This window comes from Haemorhous mexicanus, chromosome 1, assembly GCF_027477595.1.
Source record: "Haemorhous mexicanus isolate bHaeMex1 chromosome 1, bHaeMex1.pri, whole genome shotgun sequence".
In the NCBI taxonomy this organism is placed as follows: domain Eukaryota; kingdom Metazoa; phylum Chordata; class Aves; order Passeriformes; family Fringillidae; genus Haemorhous; species Haemorhous mexicanus.
This window is the reverse complement of record NC_082341.1, coordinates 25,796,473-25,810,256: the sequence shown is the minus strand read 5'-3', so window position 1 is coordinate 25,810,256 and position 13,784 is coordinate 25,796,473. Positions and strand designations below refer to the sequence as shown.

General features: G+C 40.7%; 2 protein-coding genes across 4 annotated transcripts in view; one reads left to right on the top strand and one right to left on the bottom strand.

Annotated features, from left to right (window-relative positions):
• Positions 1-8,370, bottom strand: part of UMAD1 (UBAP1-MVB12-associated (UMA) domain containing 1) — a 79,375-nt gene extending 71,005 nt beyond the window's left edge. Inside the window, exons 1-2 of one of the 3 annotated variants that reach the window (XM_059843786.1) lie at positions 8,186-8,370; positions 948-1,066 (exon numbers count right to left, since the gene is read on the bottom strand). In XM_059843786.1, the coding sequence (XP_059699769.1) occupies positions 948-1,066; positions 8,186-8,370 (304 nt within the window). Of the gene's footprint in view, positions 1-947; positions 1,067-7,659; positions 7,893-8,185 lie in introns of those variants that run through there. The other 2 variants (XM_059843779.1, XM_059843768.1) reach the window with 2 other exon arrangements.
• On the top strand, positions 8,298-11,814 carry RPA3 (replication protein A3). The gene is made up of 4 exons (XM_059843811.1): positions 8,298-8,434; positions 8,651-8,725; positions 10,663-10,771; positions 11,269-11,814. Exons 1-4 carry the CDS (start codon positions 8,336-8,338, stop codon positions 11,349-11,351), a joined length of 366 nt encoding a protein of 121 aa, XP_059699794.1. The 5' UTR covers positions 8,298-8,335; the 3' UTR covers positions 11,352-11,814.
• Positions 11,815-13,784: the final 1,970 nt, after the last annotated feature.

Below are 13,784 nucleotides of genomic sequence, written 5' to 3'. Positions count from 1 at the left end.
CAGTCACAGATGTGAAACAGATTTGTTTTAATGGAGAACTTTTGCCAAAAATCTAAGTTCTCAGAAAGGGTTCCAATAGTCTTTCATACTATAGACTTCAATAATCTAAGGGCTTCTCTGACTTGAAAATACTCAAGAAGAAGTAACACTTAAACAGACTTAAATACTGTAAGATTCCTGATAAGAATGAGTCAGTAAATCAGAGCAGGAGAAGCTGAATATTGATAATGACAGATTCATGAGGAAAACAAATTGTCAAAAGAGAAAAAAGAAAAGGATCAGTTTCAGCATAACAGCAATATTTTTTTCTGTTCTGCACACTTAAGCTGACCTGCAAAACTGTAAGAGCATGATCAAAGCTCCAAATTTAGCCAATTCACAGGTGTGTATACTTCAGATTAGTTTCAGAATAACAAGAAGACTTTGAAAACCCCCAAAATGCTTAATTCTTATCAAACTAAAGAGTCAGGTTCTGAGACACAGCATCTACATTCACCATGACCAGAAATGCATAAGCACATTTTGCCTGCTAATATAAAAAGTCTGGGGGTAAAATGAAACAGAAGGAACCTGAATAAAAGCCAGTCCTTTAAAAACTGCAGCAAGATATTCCCTTTCCTCAACTCTAATCATAAAGCTAGAAGCCTAAACTTTGACCTTCACGGTTTTGTAAGGATATAACTTCTCCTCACTCAGTATAAAAGGAAAACAAGAAATTATATTTTCAGTGATCCTGAATATGAGTTCAGACCCATGTAAATAAAACTTCAGCTATTTAGTCCAAATGAGCAGACTAGGAAAATTAACTTTGTCATGAAAAGTAAGAATACTGAACAATTTTTATCACGGCTTCTCTTAACACTTCATTTAGTCTAAGCATCTCAAAGAAACTTCAAGATAAAAATTTCAAAGATGAAAGAATCACTTTATACAGAAGCACCACTTACCCACAATAACAAATCCATCTGCTTCTCTCTCTGGCACTGTGACCTTCTTTGAATCTTGACTCTTTCGGAAGAAGCTGAACATAGTTTCTTTGGGGTCTTTTTGTCTTCTAAGGTAAAATCTAAAATGAAGACAAAATATGTTAAATAAACATATGATAACAGAACTTACAATAAGTTCACATAACAGACACCACAGATAGTTCACCAACAGGTACCACAAACAAGACTTTTGTTTGTCCTGCCAGGGACCTGTGGCAACTCAGTACTGACTATTCATATAAACTGCCTAAAATTCTGCTATTACAAGTGATCATGCACTTCAGATCATACACTACATACATATGTATGTAAGGCCACATACCTAATCTTTATTAGCCAATTTGAAACATCAGGCATTTCTGTGTCAGACAGATTACCTTGTTGATGCAGCAACTTATTTCAAGAGGCAAGAGTAGAGTGAAGCACAAAAGGCTTTTATACAAAGTTATGAATGGAAAGGAATCATAAAAAAAAATAAACAACAAACTAACAAAACTTCAACTTTTCTCAATGAAAATGAAAGATAGAAACTCCTTTCAGCATTTATCCAGCATGTTTTCATTTTTTTCTGCTACTTTGTATTGTGATTAGACAAGCTTTCTCTTTGAAGAGGGCAGCAACTATTTTCAGTTTCCCAGTTAGCAATCTTAAAGACAGCCTAACAGTTGAGTACGTTTGATTAACAGTTACCAGTGATTTCCTTAAAGGAAAAAGCAGCAAAATAATTTGTAACAATTTTTTTGCAACAACAATTGATTAAAAGAATCTTCCAAGGCAGCTTCATTGCTAGAACAAAACAAGGAAACAATTCGGATAAAACCATGGACTGCATAAGAAAATGCTCAGTATCCCCTCTCTCAGGACTGACTGGAAGATTACATAGAAGCAATAATGAGTAGATTAAATAGGATGAAGTCATACTAAAAACCCATGAAGGGACCCCATGAGGGTCCCTCAAAGGCTGAACTTGGACCCCTGGACAACACCAACCCATGGAGCAGCCTGTGGTCTGGCTGAAACACATAATGTGCTGAACACAAAGAAGAAGGCTTAAATAAAGGCATGCAGAGATCTTCTCTACCAAAATACCCATATAAAATTGGGAAAAGTAGAATAATGTAATTTCAACTTTGAAGCAGAGTTTGAGGAGCAGAATCCTGGTTTATTTTGCAGACATCAACATGTTACAGAGAAGGCACTGACAAATCAATAGCAACATCTAATATACACCTCCAAGAGAGGAAAGGACTCCAGGGTAAAGAATTAAAGAGGAATACAGAGTCAAGTCTCAGTAACATTATTTCACACTAAATTTAACAAAGAATCTTTACAATGTGGGAAAGAGTGAAGAGTGCTACTGTGAAATGTGCAGATTAAAAAAATTAAAAAAAAAAAAAAGAGGAAAGATAAGAATCCTCAATTAAGTACTTGCTGGAATTCTTCTTCATTTCCCACCCAAATATTCACGATACCATAAGTAAGACTTTCTTTGCCCTGGCCAGGGACCTGTGGCAACTCAGTACTGACTATTCATATAAACTGTCTAAAATCTTCCTCTTACAAGAGATCATACACTCTAGAAAGTCCTGTGTGAAGTGTAAGCACTGGCTTGGAACAGTGTATAAATAGATCATGGCAAAAGCAGCAACTATTTAAACTGTGGCCTGATACCTGAGACTTGAAGACTGAATACCCCACAGCCTGGCCTGCTTGCTTATGCTGACACAGTGCAACTTCTGGCCACCAAATAAACTACATTAATGTGCACAAAACCAGAACAAACTGTTCTGTGATCCAATCCCAGGAATACAGTTATTTTTAAAAAAATGTTATTTTACAGCAATTTATTCTTTTTCGCTTGTTTTCCTACCTTAGCAAGAGAAATACTGATATTTCCAGTTCCATGGAGATTACACAGTAGAAACTCCTAATTATCTCATTTATTCCTTACCTCCCCCCACACCCAGGCTCAACACATGGCGCCAGCAGCATATTCCTTTTTCAGCCCTCAGGGAATAAGTCTTCTCCTGCTACCAATTAGGGTTGTCAGTCCCATAGCTCAAGTGGTAAAAACCTGTGCTGTAATGCTCGAGAGTCAGGTTTCTGCTCCAATGATGTATGAAGGAGAGGCAGTTGTGGAACAGTTTAAAATGCAATTTTACCTTCATCCTAAGTGTGCAACAAGAAGAAGCAAAATCAACTTGATGTGCAAAATCTTACAGATAGCTTTGGTAAAGGCTCAGACTCCAGTCAGTCACTTGAGGTGCCAGAGCTGCAGTTGCTCCAATCACATTTGTTTTCTCTTTTGAGATCTGCATTATTGTACAGTTTTCAGCTCTATCACTTAATGTCCCCCTTCCCTTCTTTCTAGCACAAAGAAAAGCATCTTAATCAGTATATACATGGCACAAAAGACTTGTGTAGGGAACCATGCACTTTCAGTCTTTTAAATCCTCCATACTTAACATACCTAAACGTCACTGCTTAAAAGATAATAGGCATTTAAATTCAGAGTAAATTAGCAATCAGGACAATTTGATCTAGCCAAATTAAGTTTACAAGCACTTTCACATACTAGATTTTTTACTTTCGTTAACACTATGCCATTTTTTTCTAAAACCCACAGGATTCATCTTATCTACATACATAAGTGTTGATCTTCATTTTGGAATTTTCTGTTTCTGAAGTAGCTTAATTCCACTGCCAGCAGTATTTCTCTAACAGAAAACAAAAAACCAAAACCAAACAAAACTACAATCAAAACCCGCATATAGATTTGCCTGAAGCAGAAAACCAAGTAAAATTAACAAAAGTATGTCCTAAGCTCAGGCCTCAAGTCCTTATGATGTTAAAATCACCAGCCCACACTAAGAAAATAGTACCTGCTGTATTTTGTGATGTGAATGTGGAGAGGCAGTATAAAAACCACATATTAAAAAGACTAACGTGTAGTGTTTCCTTCTCTAGGAGCCTCTTAGAAACAAAAGTTGTGCTTGTAGATTTTCTCGTTGAAAGGTATGTGGAAGGAAGAGTTCACCAACTATTTCAGCATTTCAGTAGCTTTGTTGAACACACCATTAAGTATAAACTAAAAAACAAAGAATGACTAAAAAAACAGAGGGGGGCATAGAAACAAAAAATAGAGCTGGCACAGAAACAAAAAATAGAGCTACATACAGTACAGCATGGGTGAGGGAAAGACTGCAGACAGGCAATGCATTTGTGATGCTCTTTTAAGAATCTTATCAACTGTGCTACTTCAAAAGTAAACATAAATCTCCCCAGCAACGAAATGCAACCACTAAATTTCTTGAATCACATGTTAAAAACAGAACAAAGCCCCTATCCAACAAAGAAACACAGAGCTGAATGGAAACACTCGTGCTCTTGAAGATAAGGACACAGTTTAAGCACTTGCAGAATCAGGCTGAATTTTACTACTTGTAGATAAGATGAGGTTTCAGGTAATGAAAGCTCAGAACAACCAGTTTCATACAAGTTTCATTTCAGAGTGAAAATTAAATTGGAAGTTTGGAGACCTGGATGCATGGTCACACAGACTTGAGAAAAAAAAGCACTTAGTTGCGGGGTTTTTTTTAAAAAAGCTGTCAGCACAAAATCACAGAAAATACACCCACCATTCAGAGATAGTACCACATTCCTGCAGTCATTTCTCCTATATAGCACAGCACTTTTCCCTTCCAGATGGGATTAATTTTATTTCTACAGGAGACCTGAAATTGAATTCACTGCCTAAAGATAAAAATCTCCCTTGGTAGGAATATGCAATTCCCTTCCTCCTCATGTTTCCCTCTCACAAAAAAAATGCGAACACAATCGCTGATAGTTAAGAATAATGCTTTTGGCACAGCTTCAGTCATTAGCAAATAATAAGCTCTGAGCTACAGCAATTCTGTGAGGCTGCAAAAAATATTTTGTCTTTCTATGAGGCTCTGAGAACATACGTAGCACTGGACAAAGATGAGTTACAGAGCTTCACAAAGGGGTTAATTTATTCCTGCTGCATTTTGTCAGTCTCCTTTAACAAGAACTATAGGCGACCTTTGAGCCAAACCAATATGTTAAATCAAATAAAATTTTTCTATACAACAAAGATCTTAGTATATTTACTATTACTTTTCAGCCTTTTCTGAATGTTCACAATACCAGAGGAGAATCATAATTTAATGTTAAAACCACCAAAGATGCAGACTAAGAGACAATGCCCAGTAATACAGCAAAGCAGAATTGCAGTGGCACTGCCAGTAATTACATAAATGAGGAAATGAGGAAAGAAGAAAACACGAAACTGACCTTAAAGAAAGAACCAGAATAATTTCACATCTAGCAGCTTAAGATAGACAATCTATGGAAAAAGAAAACAGAGCATCAGAGCAATTCTCACTTCCACACTACCATCTGCTGTGATTCACCAATAAAGCAGCAATCAGAAAAAGAGCAAGATGTTTACAGCCCTGTGCAATCCTTCTTATCATGAAAATAACCAATTTAAGAGTCAAGAATATGTGTGTTGAAAATATTTCTCTGTGACACCAAAAGAACAGTTTAAAAGCTTTTGACCTAGTCTAAGTTACTACATGAAGAAGGAAAAAAAAAGCCATAGAATTTATTTTCTCTGGCATTAACATTAGTCATGGTTCTTTAGTTTGTATTTCTTGAAAACAGAAGAACAGAAAGTATCACAAGAAACCCAATTTTTTTTAAAAAGGGATGTGTGTATAATGAAACATTAACAAAGATTTTTTTCTGTATTACATAAAATATTAGTATTTATTTTTAATGTTTTTATAAAACTTAAGGAAAGCAAAAATACAAGAAATATAAACCCAAATTACCGTAATATAAAAACACTTGAAGAGGCTGAATCATAAAAAATCAGCCACAACCAAGCTGGACAATAAAAGCACAGGTGACAAAAACAAAGCCAGGAGTGAAATAACAGCACTTAAACTGATGCAAACATTCAAAACCCTGAAGACAGGAAATGCAAAAAGAGAAACCTAGGTGTTAATGAAACACAATACTCGACAGGCTGAAGCCTACAGTTTTCCCTTCAAACAATTTTCTTTTGAATGCAAACCTTCAACAGCTGCTAAGTGTGATACAGACACGCATTTGTAAGAACTTGTACAACACGTTTTTCTAGACGCTGACCCTTCAAACTCTTCAGTCTGAGAAGTGCCACTGTGCAGCAGCCTGCTGCACCTGGCTCCAACAGGTCCAGTGATGAGCTCTCTCCTTTCAAATCTCTGAAGATACGCTATGGAGATGAGGATATTTTCTTGCAAATTAAATACTGAACAGGTGAATGTCACAGTGACACTAAGGGGATAGCAAGCAGCTAAATCTCACATAAGATTTAAGTCCAGAGCACTCGCTGGTCACATGCTGGCCCTGCACAGCTTCTGGCAGCAGCTTGTTTCCTTGGCAAGCTGACAAGGTACTGCCATATAACAACACTACCGGAGGCAACTAACAAACCACTTGGTACTGGTTAGCAAGCTGAACTGGCCCATGGCTGGTTACAAGAGACAGTCAGCACACAGGCAGCTTTGTGATTGCCCTTTCTAAGCCAGAGCCAGGTTAGATTTTCCCAACTATTTCCTGAAACACCAGTCCTGGAAAAGAAAAGGAAATCATAGCCACAGAATGGTGCATTTGGAAGGGACCTTCAGAGGCCACCTTGTCCAACTCTCAACTTAAGGAGTAGGGAGTCTTAGAGCTGGTTGTTCAGGACCATATCCAGGTGGCTTTTGAGTACCTCCAAGGATGGAGACCCCACAACCTCTATGGGCAACCAGTGCTTGGTCACTCTTGTGGTGACAAGTGTTCCCTGATGTTCCCTCAGAAACCTCCAGTGTTTCAGTTTGTACCTTTTGCCCCTGTTCCTTTCACTGGGCACGACTGAATAAAGCCTGACTGTCCTCTGTGCACCCTTCCTTCAGGTATTTATATTTATTAATAAGAGCCTTCTGAGCCTTCTCCTCTCTAGGCTAAGCAGTTGCAGCTCTCCCAGTTTTCCTCATATTTAAGATGGTCCAGTCCCTTAATCATTGCTGTGACCCTTCTCTGGCATCTTGCCAGTATGTCCACGTGTGCCCTCGCACCCAGCACTCCGGTGCCCCACCGGTGCATAGCAGAGGGGAAGCGGCAGCTCCCTCCACCTGCTGGCAACACCACGTCAAATACAGATTGGGATATGTGAGTCACCTTTGCCACAAAAGCAATTGGGAGGAACCTCTCCATGCCAGGGATCAATTGGGAAAGCACATGGAAAAAGACAAGATGCATGCAAGTGCCATGTCCAGATGCTGTATCTGTCTAACATCCATCTGTTGTTCTAAACTTGGGGATTGAGCACCAGCTCAAGTTCAGTGATGAAATAAAATTAAATTAATAGAATAGAATAGCTCAGTTGGAAAGAATCTACAGTGATCATCTGGTCCAACTGCCTGGCCACTTCAGGGAGGATGAGAAGCTAAAGCATGTTATTAAGAGCATTTTCCAAATGCCTCTTAGACACTGACAGGCTTGGGGCATGGACTACCTCTCTAGAAAGCCTGTTCCAGTGTTTGACCACCCTCTCAGAAAAGAAATAATTCCTAATGTTCAATCTAAACTTCTGGTGCAGCTTTGAATCATTGCCACGTACCCTGGGATAACCACTGGGTACCAGGGAGAAGAGATCAGCATCTCGTGTCTCAGCTTCCCCTCCTCAGGAAGCTGTAGAGTGATGAGAATAACCCTCGGTCTCCTTTTCTCCAAACCAGGCAAACCCGAAGTCGTTAGCTGTTTCTCACAGGCCACTGCCTTCGTCAGCTTTGATTCCCTCCTCTGGATGTAGCTGCAGAGCTCAGAACTACACAACATTCCAGGTGAGGCCACACCAGCGCTGACTACAGCGGGACAACCACCTCTGTTTGCAGTGTGCTTGACGCACCCCAGGACGCCTCTTGCCCTCTTGGCTGCCAGGGCACGCTGCCAAACTACACCTGAGCGGAACCAGTATCTGAAGGGAGAGGGAAAACGCCGGGGAGGGGAAATATGGGGCGATTTCAAAGGATTAAATGACAGGACAGAGCTAGAAGCTGACGGTCGGCTCCCCCGGCCTCCCCGGGCCGCGGCCCCGCCGCCCTCCCCGCCGCGGCAGCATCGACAGCCGCCCCTCCATCACCCACCCTCCCGCTGCCGCCGCCGCCGCCGCTCTCACCGGCCTCCGCCTCCGCTTCCGGGTCGCCTCAGGCGGAAGGGAAGTCCCGCCCCGACCGCCGCGTTCCCGGGGCCGTGTCCCTCCCTCCCTCGGCGGAAGGCGGGAAGCGGCGCCGGCGATGGGCGACATCCACGAGGTGCCGCGGCCGCGCATCGCCACGGGGCAGCTGGCGCAGCACATCGGGCAGCCCGTCTGCTTCGTAGGGCGCGTCGAGAAGGTCCGCGGGGCGTTCGGCGGGCTCCGGGAGCGGGGATGGGGCTGCCCCGAGGCTCTGCGGGGAGAGGCTGGCGCCGTCCCTGGGGCAGCCTGGGAGCAGGGCGGGAGGCGGACGCGGCTTTGCGGGAAAGAACTGCTGAGGCGGCCAAGGCTGTGGCGCTCCCGGGTGCCTTAGGAGCGCACAGGCCTTTTTTCTAGACGTAATGTTCTTTTGTAGATTCATTCTAGCGGGAAGCTTGTCGTGCTTACGGATGGACTCGGAAAGAATGCGACTGTGGAGCTGAGGGAGCCTGTAAGTTAAGGAATGCTTTGGAAACACTTGATGCCGCCTCTTGTGGATTCCGGAGGTTTTGTCTCTTCTGAAACCCGTTCATGCCTTCCATGTTTTGAGTTTTTCCACCTGTATTTCATTGCCTCTCTTTCTTGCATCTTTCAGCTAACTTGTAGTCAGTCTTCTTACACATGAGCTGCCTTGATCAATTTTCAGCTGGTGCTAAGAGACAACTCATTCTTTGTCAGACACATCCCTGTCTGGCTATTTTGTCTTATGCTATTAGTTGTTCACAGTGTAATATATTCCACTACATTTATTAGCCTTATTTCAATTTCAGTCTTTTTTCTCATATCGCTTCTATAATCAAAAAGAGCATGGTATTTTCAAGAGTTTTTTTGAGCTAACATTGCTGCATCCTCTTAGAACACTTGTCATAGTGTTTCAGTAAACTCCATAGTTAGCTTGAAGCATCTTTCTTAAGAAAAACCCCAAGCAATGAATGCAATGGGTATAAGATATAATTACAACTATAGAACAAAAATACTGCCTCTTATGTTATCACCTACCACTGAAGTAATAATAATTTGGCATTCTCTTCTGATTCTAAGTATGTTTCTTCCATCAAGAAATGTCGTAATTAAAAAAATTATTTTAATTGTGATGGCAGATGCTCTAGCTTGACTCAGTGCATGTGTATATTTACATCTTTTTCTCTGAATGAGTTGTTAAATGCTGAGAAACCTTGCCATTTCCATGGGAAATAATTGCATATGGTACTCTCTCAGGCTTTCAAGACAAGTGTCTGTCCCCGTTGATGAAAAATGCAGTTTAATCTGGCAGAGTTTTGTCTTATAAATGTGAAAATTGCTGATGTCAAACTGCAACAAAATGTCTCTTCCCTTTTTCTTGGGTTGAAATGAAAACATTTCCTGCCTTGGGTTGTTAAAAATTCAGATGTTAGCATCTGACCAGTGATTCTATAATACTTTCTCTAACAGTGTAAGTAGTTGAACTCTGTAAAAGCAAAGCTGTAGTGCTGGGCACTTCAGTCTATGTTCCACTGCCTTGGGAGAAACTGGTGTGTGCAAGAAAACAGGGCCAGGTTCATCTCTCCAGTTCCCCCAAAGTCAGTGGGGAAACTAATAGATATGCTAATCAAAATGCTTTCTAATTTTTTTCCCTTTCAATGTATTTCACTCTTTGTGCATGTCGAGTTCCCTCTTTCAACAGAGGACCCCAAAATTATGCGGAGGGAATTATTCCAGAAGACTCACTAGAAACTAAATAATAAGACTTAGATATTGGAAGAGCATTACTGAAATAGTACTGCACTGTTAAAATTTGTATCTTAAAAAACAAAGAAAACATGCAAGCTGTATTGTTTTGGCTTAAGATATAATTTTTAGCCTTTTTTTCCTTTGTTCCACCAAAGGCTTATTAGTGACAGTATCTTTTGTATTCTGAACACTTACTGACAGATTACTTAAGAGATAATTTACAGATATGCCTTCTGAATGTGGAACACTGGAACTGCTCTCTGGAATGTGTGACACCTCCTTAACTCTTACAGAGTTCTGTAATTGACACAGCTTTGAATGCAGTGCATTAAAATCAGAATTGTTCTCTCTCTCTGTCCTAGATTAGTCTCTGTTCAGTGATTAAATGACACAGTTTTATATACTTATGAACCAGTATCTTTCCTCGGATGCATCTTCTTTTTTTTGTTGTTGTTGTTAGTAATGAATTGGCTATTACAAAACCTGTCTAAGTGGATCAGTGTTTTTGTGGGGGTTTTTTTGTGGGGGAGGGTGACCAGGCTGTCCAGTAGTACTGTATTGTTTGACATGAAACAGAATCTGTCATGAACAAACCCTCAGCTGTGGAGAGTTCCTAGCTGTGCAGTAAAGACAGCAGCTATTTAGTGTTACTAATTTCATCTTTGGTGTGTTTTCTAGCTGGATGAGGAGATTTCAGGAGTTATTGAAGTGGTGGGAAGAGTAACAAATCAGGCAACCATCATGTGTGCATCATATGTCCAGTTCAGAGAAGATAAAAGTTCATTTGGTAAGTAAGAATATACATTATGGCAAATTCATTTTGAGTTCTGAACTTGTCTTCAGTAAATAAGAAAAGAAAGCCTAGTTACCTTTTTTTTACAGGCAAGGTCTTTCTTCAAGCTGCCAGATAAAAAACAGGGTGTAGAGAAAAAGAGTGTAATGCGAAAAGTTCTGTACCAAATATAGTGGTTTACAGTTAAACTGTAGGAAGTGACTCAATGTTGGAGCAAGTCTAGATCATTGCTGTGGCCTGATTGTTCTCCCACTCCTGACCACGTGGTTCTCACCTTGCTCTGAACCTTGTGTGGTTGTGCAGCTAGCAGGCCTAAAAGTAACCCTCCAGAAAACAAGCAATGAGTGTTCCTGCCTTGGGGAAATGGGAGCTTGAGGGAGACTGGGATCACTCAGCAGTACAGCTTTAAAATAAGCAGTGCTTGAATGTTGTCAGTGACTTGTGGGAAATTGATCTTATGCATTACAACCATTTTCTTTGCCCTTTTCCAGATCTGGAACTCTACAATGAAGCACTAAAAATTATTCATGAATTCCCTGAATACTACCCATTTGGTACTGGGAGGAACACTTGATTTTTTATTAGCATATATTTAGAGCTTCAGAGGGGACAACAGTACTGTGGTTTCTTGCCTGACAGCATGGTAACAGTTGCATTTATTTTCAACAAATATACTGAAAAGACACTGTTACATGTGCTAAGTGTTGCCTATGAAGAGTATTTTCTTTGAAAATGTATTTATTCAGCAAGGAGAACAAATGTGAATGTCTCACTCAGTGTATATATTTAACCTTTTTGCATCTAAGGAGTGTTCTCTTGCAAGATCAGACTTGTCAGAAACTGAAATTTTGTAAGCATCCTTTTCTAGTTGGTAGAGGTTCTACGATACGTTACTGGAAACTTGTATGGGAAATTTGGTGGGGTTTCAATATAAAGATTCTTGATTTAACTTGCTTTGATATAAATTTATTGTATGGAAGGGGTATTTTGCATCTTGAAAATGGTATCTTCACCAATAAAAAGATTCACTGCATTTAGCCATTTGTTTCAGCATTAAATGTTAGAGTGATATTGTCAGTGATATGTGGCGACTCCTGTTCTATTTGACCTGACAGTTAAATTTAACAAAGTGGAGTGCGAGGTTCTTGCCTTTGCATGATGCTAAACACTTGGGAGATGTCGAATTAGGCTTGGGGATTTCAAGCACAATTGAAGTCCCACCACAGCCTTCATTCTTGCTTGGAATCTCAGCAGCAGTACCAGGATTCAGCCAGCTTGTCATGGTGACTAACCATAAGACTTCCAACAGTCCCCAGTTTTGTTACTATCCAGGCTACTTACAACACTTAGCAAAATTTTTGCATCACTTGAGGTAACACATTTAAAGTAAAATTGAACTTTGGAAATATTCTCTGGGAATTAATAAAGTATTTCAAAGTATTTTAAGTAAACCACAGCCATGTTCTTTGAACTTTTGTACAAACAGGTTTCAGCTTTGGTAGTTAAGATTTAGTGCCTTAAGGAGACTGGTAGCTTTGTGCTTATTTATAGATATCTCTTTTTCTAGTCAAGGAATATGTTTCAAAAACTGACACTTTGAACTCACTACAACCCGGAAGGATGAACAAGTTTAAAGAGGATCTATTTTTTCTCCCTCCCCACCTAGAATATGGATACTCTGTTACAGATACACACTTACTCTGGCTGGGAAGTAGGTCTTCTGAAGTAGGAAGCAGTCTCCTACAGCAAACACAAGGTCCACGTGGCACAAGACTATGCCCTGTCTATCACCACTCTATTTAAGTGCTCAGTAGAATCAAATGTCATTCTTAATAATTGCATGCATGTTTTCCTAGCATTTAAAACTTTTTTGTTCTATTCTGTTTTAGAAAATTGGTATTTTGTGAGTGTACATATACTCTCTAAAATGTTATGTACAATTACCCAGACCCATGCCCAGTGGAGCAGCCTGCCACTAGATGGCTTTAGCACTTCAGAGACCAGCCTGGGGTATGAGGCTGGTCTCTGAAGTGCTGGTGAGGGAAAGTTTGAACACACCACATGGGAAATGCTGGTTTCCCTTTGTCAGTCGAGACTCTCCTCGTTCATGCAGTCCTGCAGCAGTGAAAGGTGGCTGGGCAAGCTGGACACAACTAAAAGTTTCTCTTACACACTTTTCATTTGTCTGCTTCTCTACAGACCATCAGTCTGTGTGAATAAATGTGAATAAAGCAAATTTTTACCCTGGCTTCATGGCTGTACAAATCACGCAGCAATGCATGGAACTGTAAAACATTCTTGGTCCTAGAGTAGTGCTCAGGTCATATATGCATTTATCAGTATAATTTCCTACATTGCCATGTTGAAAACTGCCAGCTGCCTTAAATATCAAGGGAAAGACACAACCATGTCAGCTAGGCCTGATGGTTAGCAGGGCCCCAGGCACTACACACACAATGAAAGGTGAGAAACTGCCAGCCCTCATAGATAATAAAATGGGAAGTAGGGGCTTCCTGGGACACTGACCAAAGGGGAGGCACCAGGGCAACTGAATCAGAAACACCAGAGAGGGATGTCACCAAAACCAGTAATGGACCATTAATGGAAGGCATAACAAGGAGCTGGTGGCTTCTTTGGGAGGTCAAGAGGCTGCTGCATGGTGGGAACCTGGCAGAGGAGAAGGGGCATAGGAAGTGAACGCTGTAATTGGAGCAGAGTTCTAGGAGTTCATGCTACTTGGAGCAGGACTACTGCCACTACATTCATGATTGACTTCTGAGACTTAGTACCTTTCTGCTGGGCTCTTGGCTGACCCTGCTTGCCTGCTCTGCTGTCCTGGCTTGGGCATGGACATAAGCGCAGTTCGTGTGGTGCTCACGAGCAAGGAGCCTCTGTGATGATAAAGTGCTTGTGCTTAATCAAGGAAGGGCTGCAAGGCTGGAACATCTATCAAAATTACAACAATGGAATGTAATCAGCATGAGCCACAGGATCACAACATTTTAGC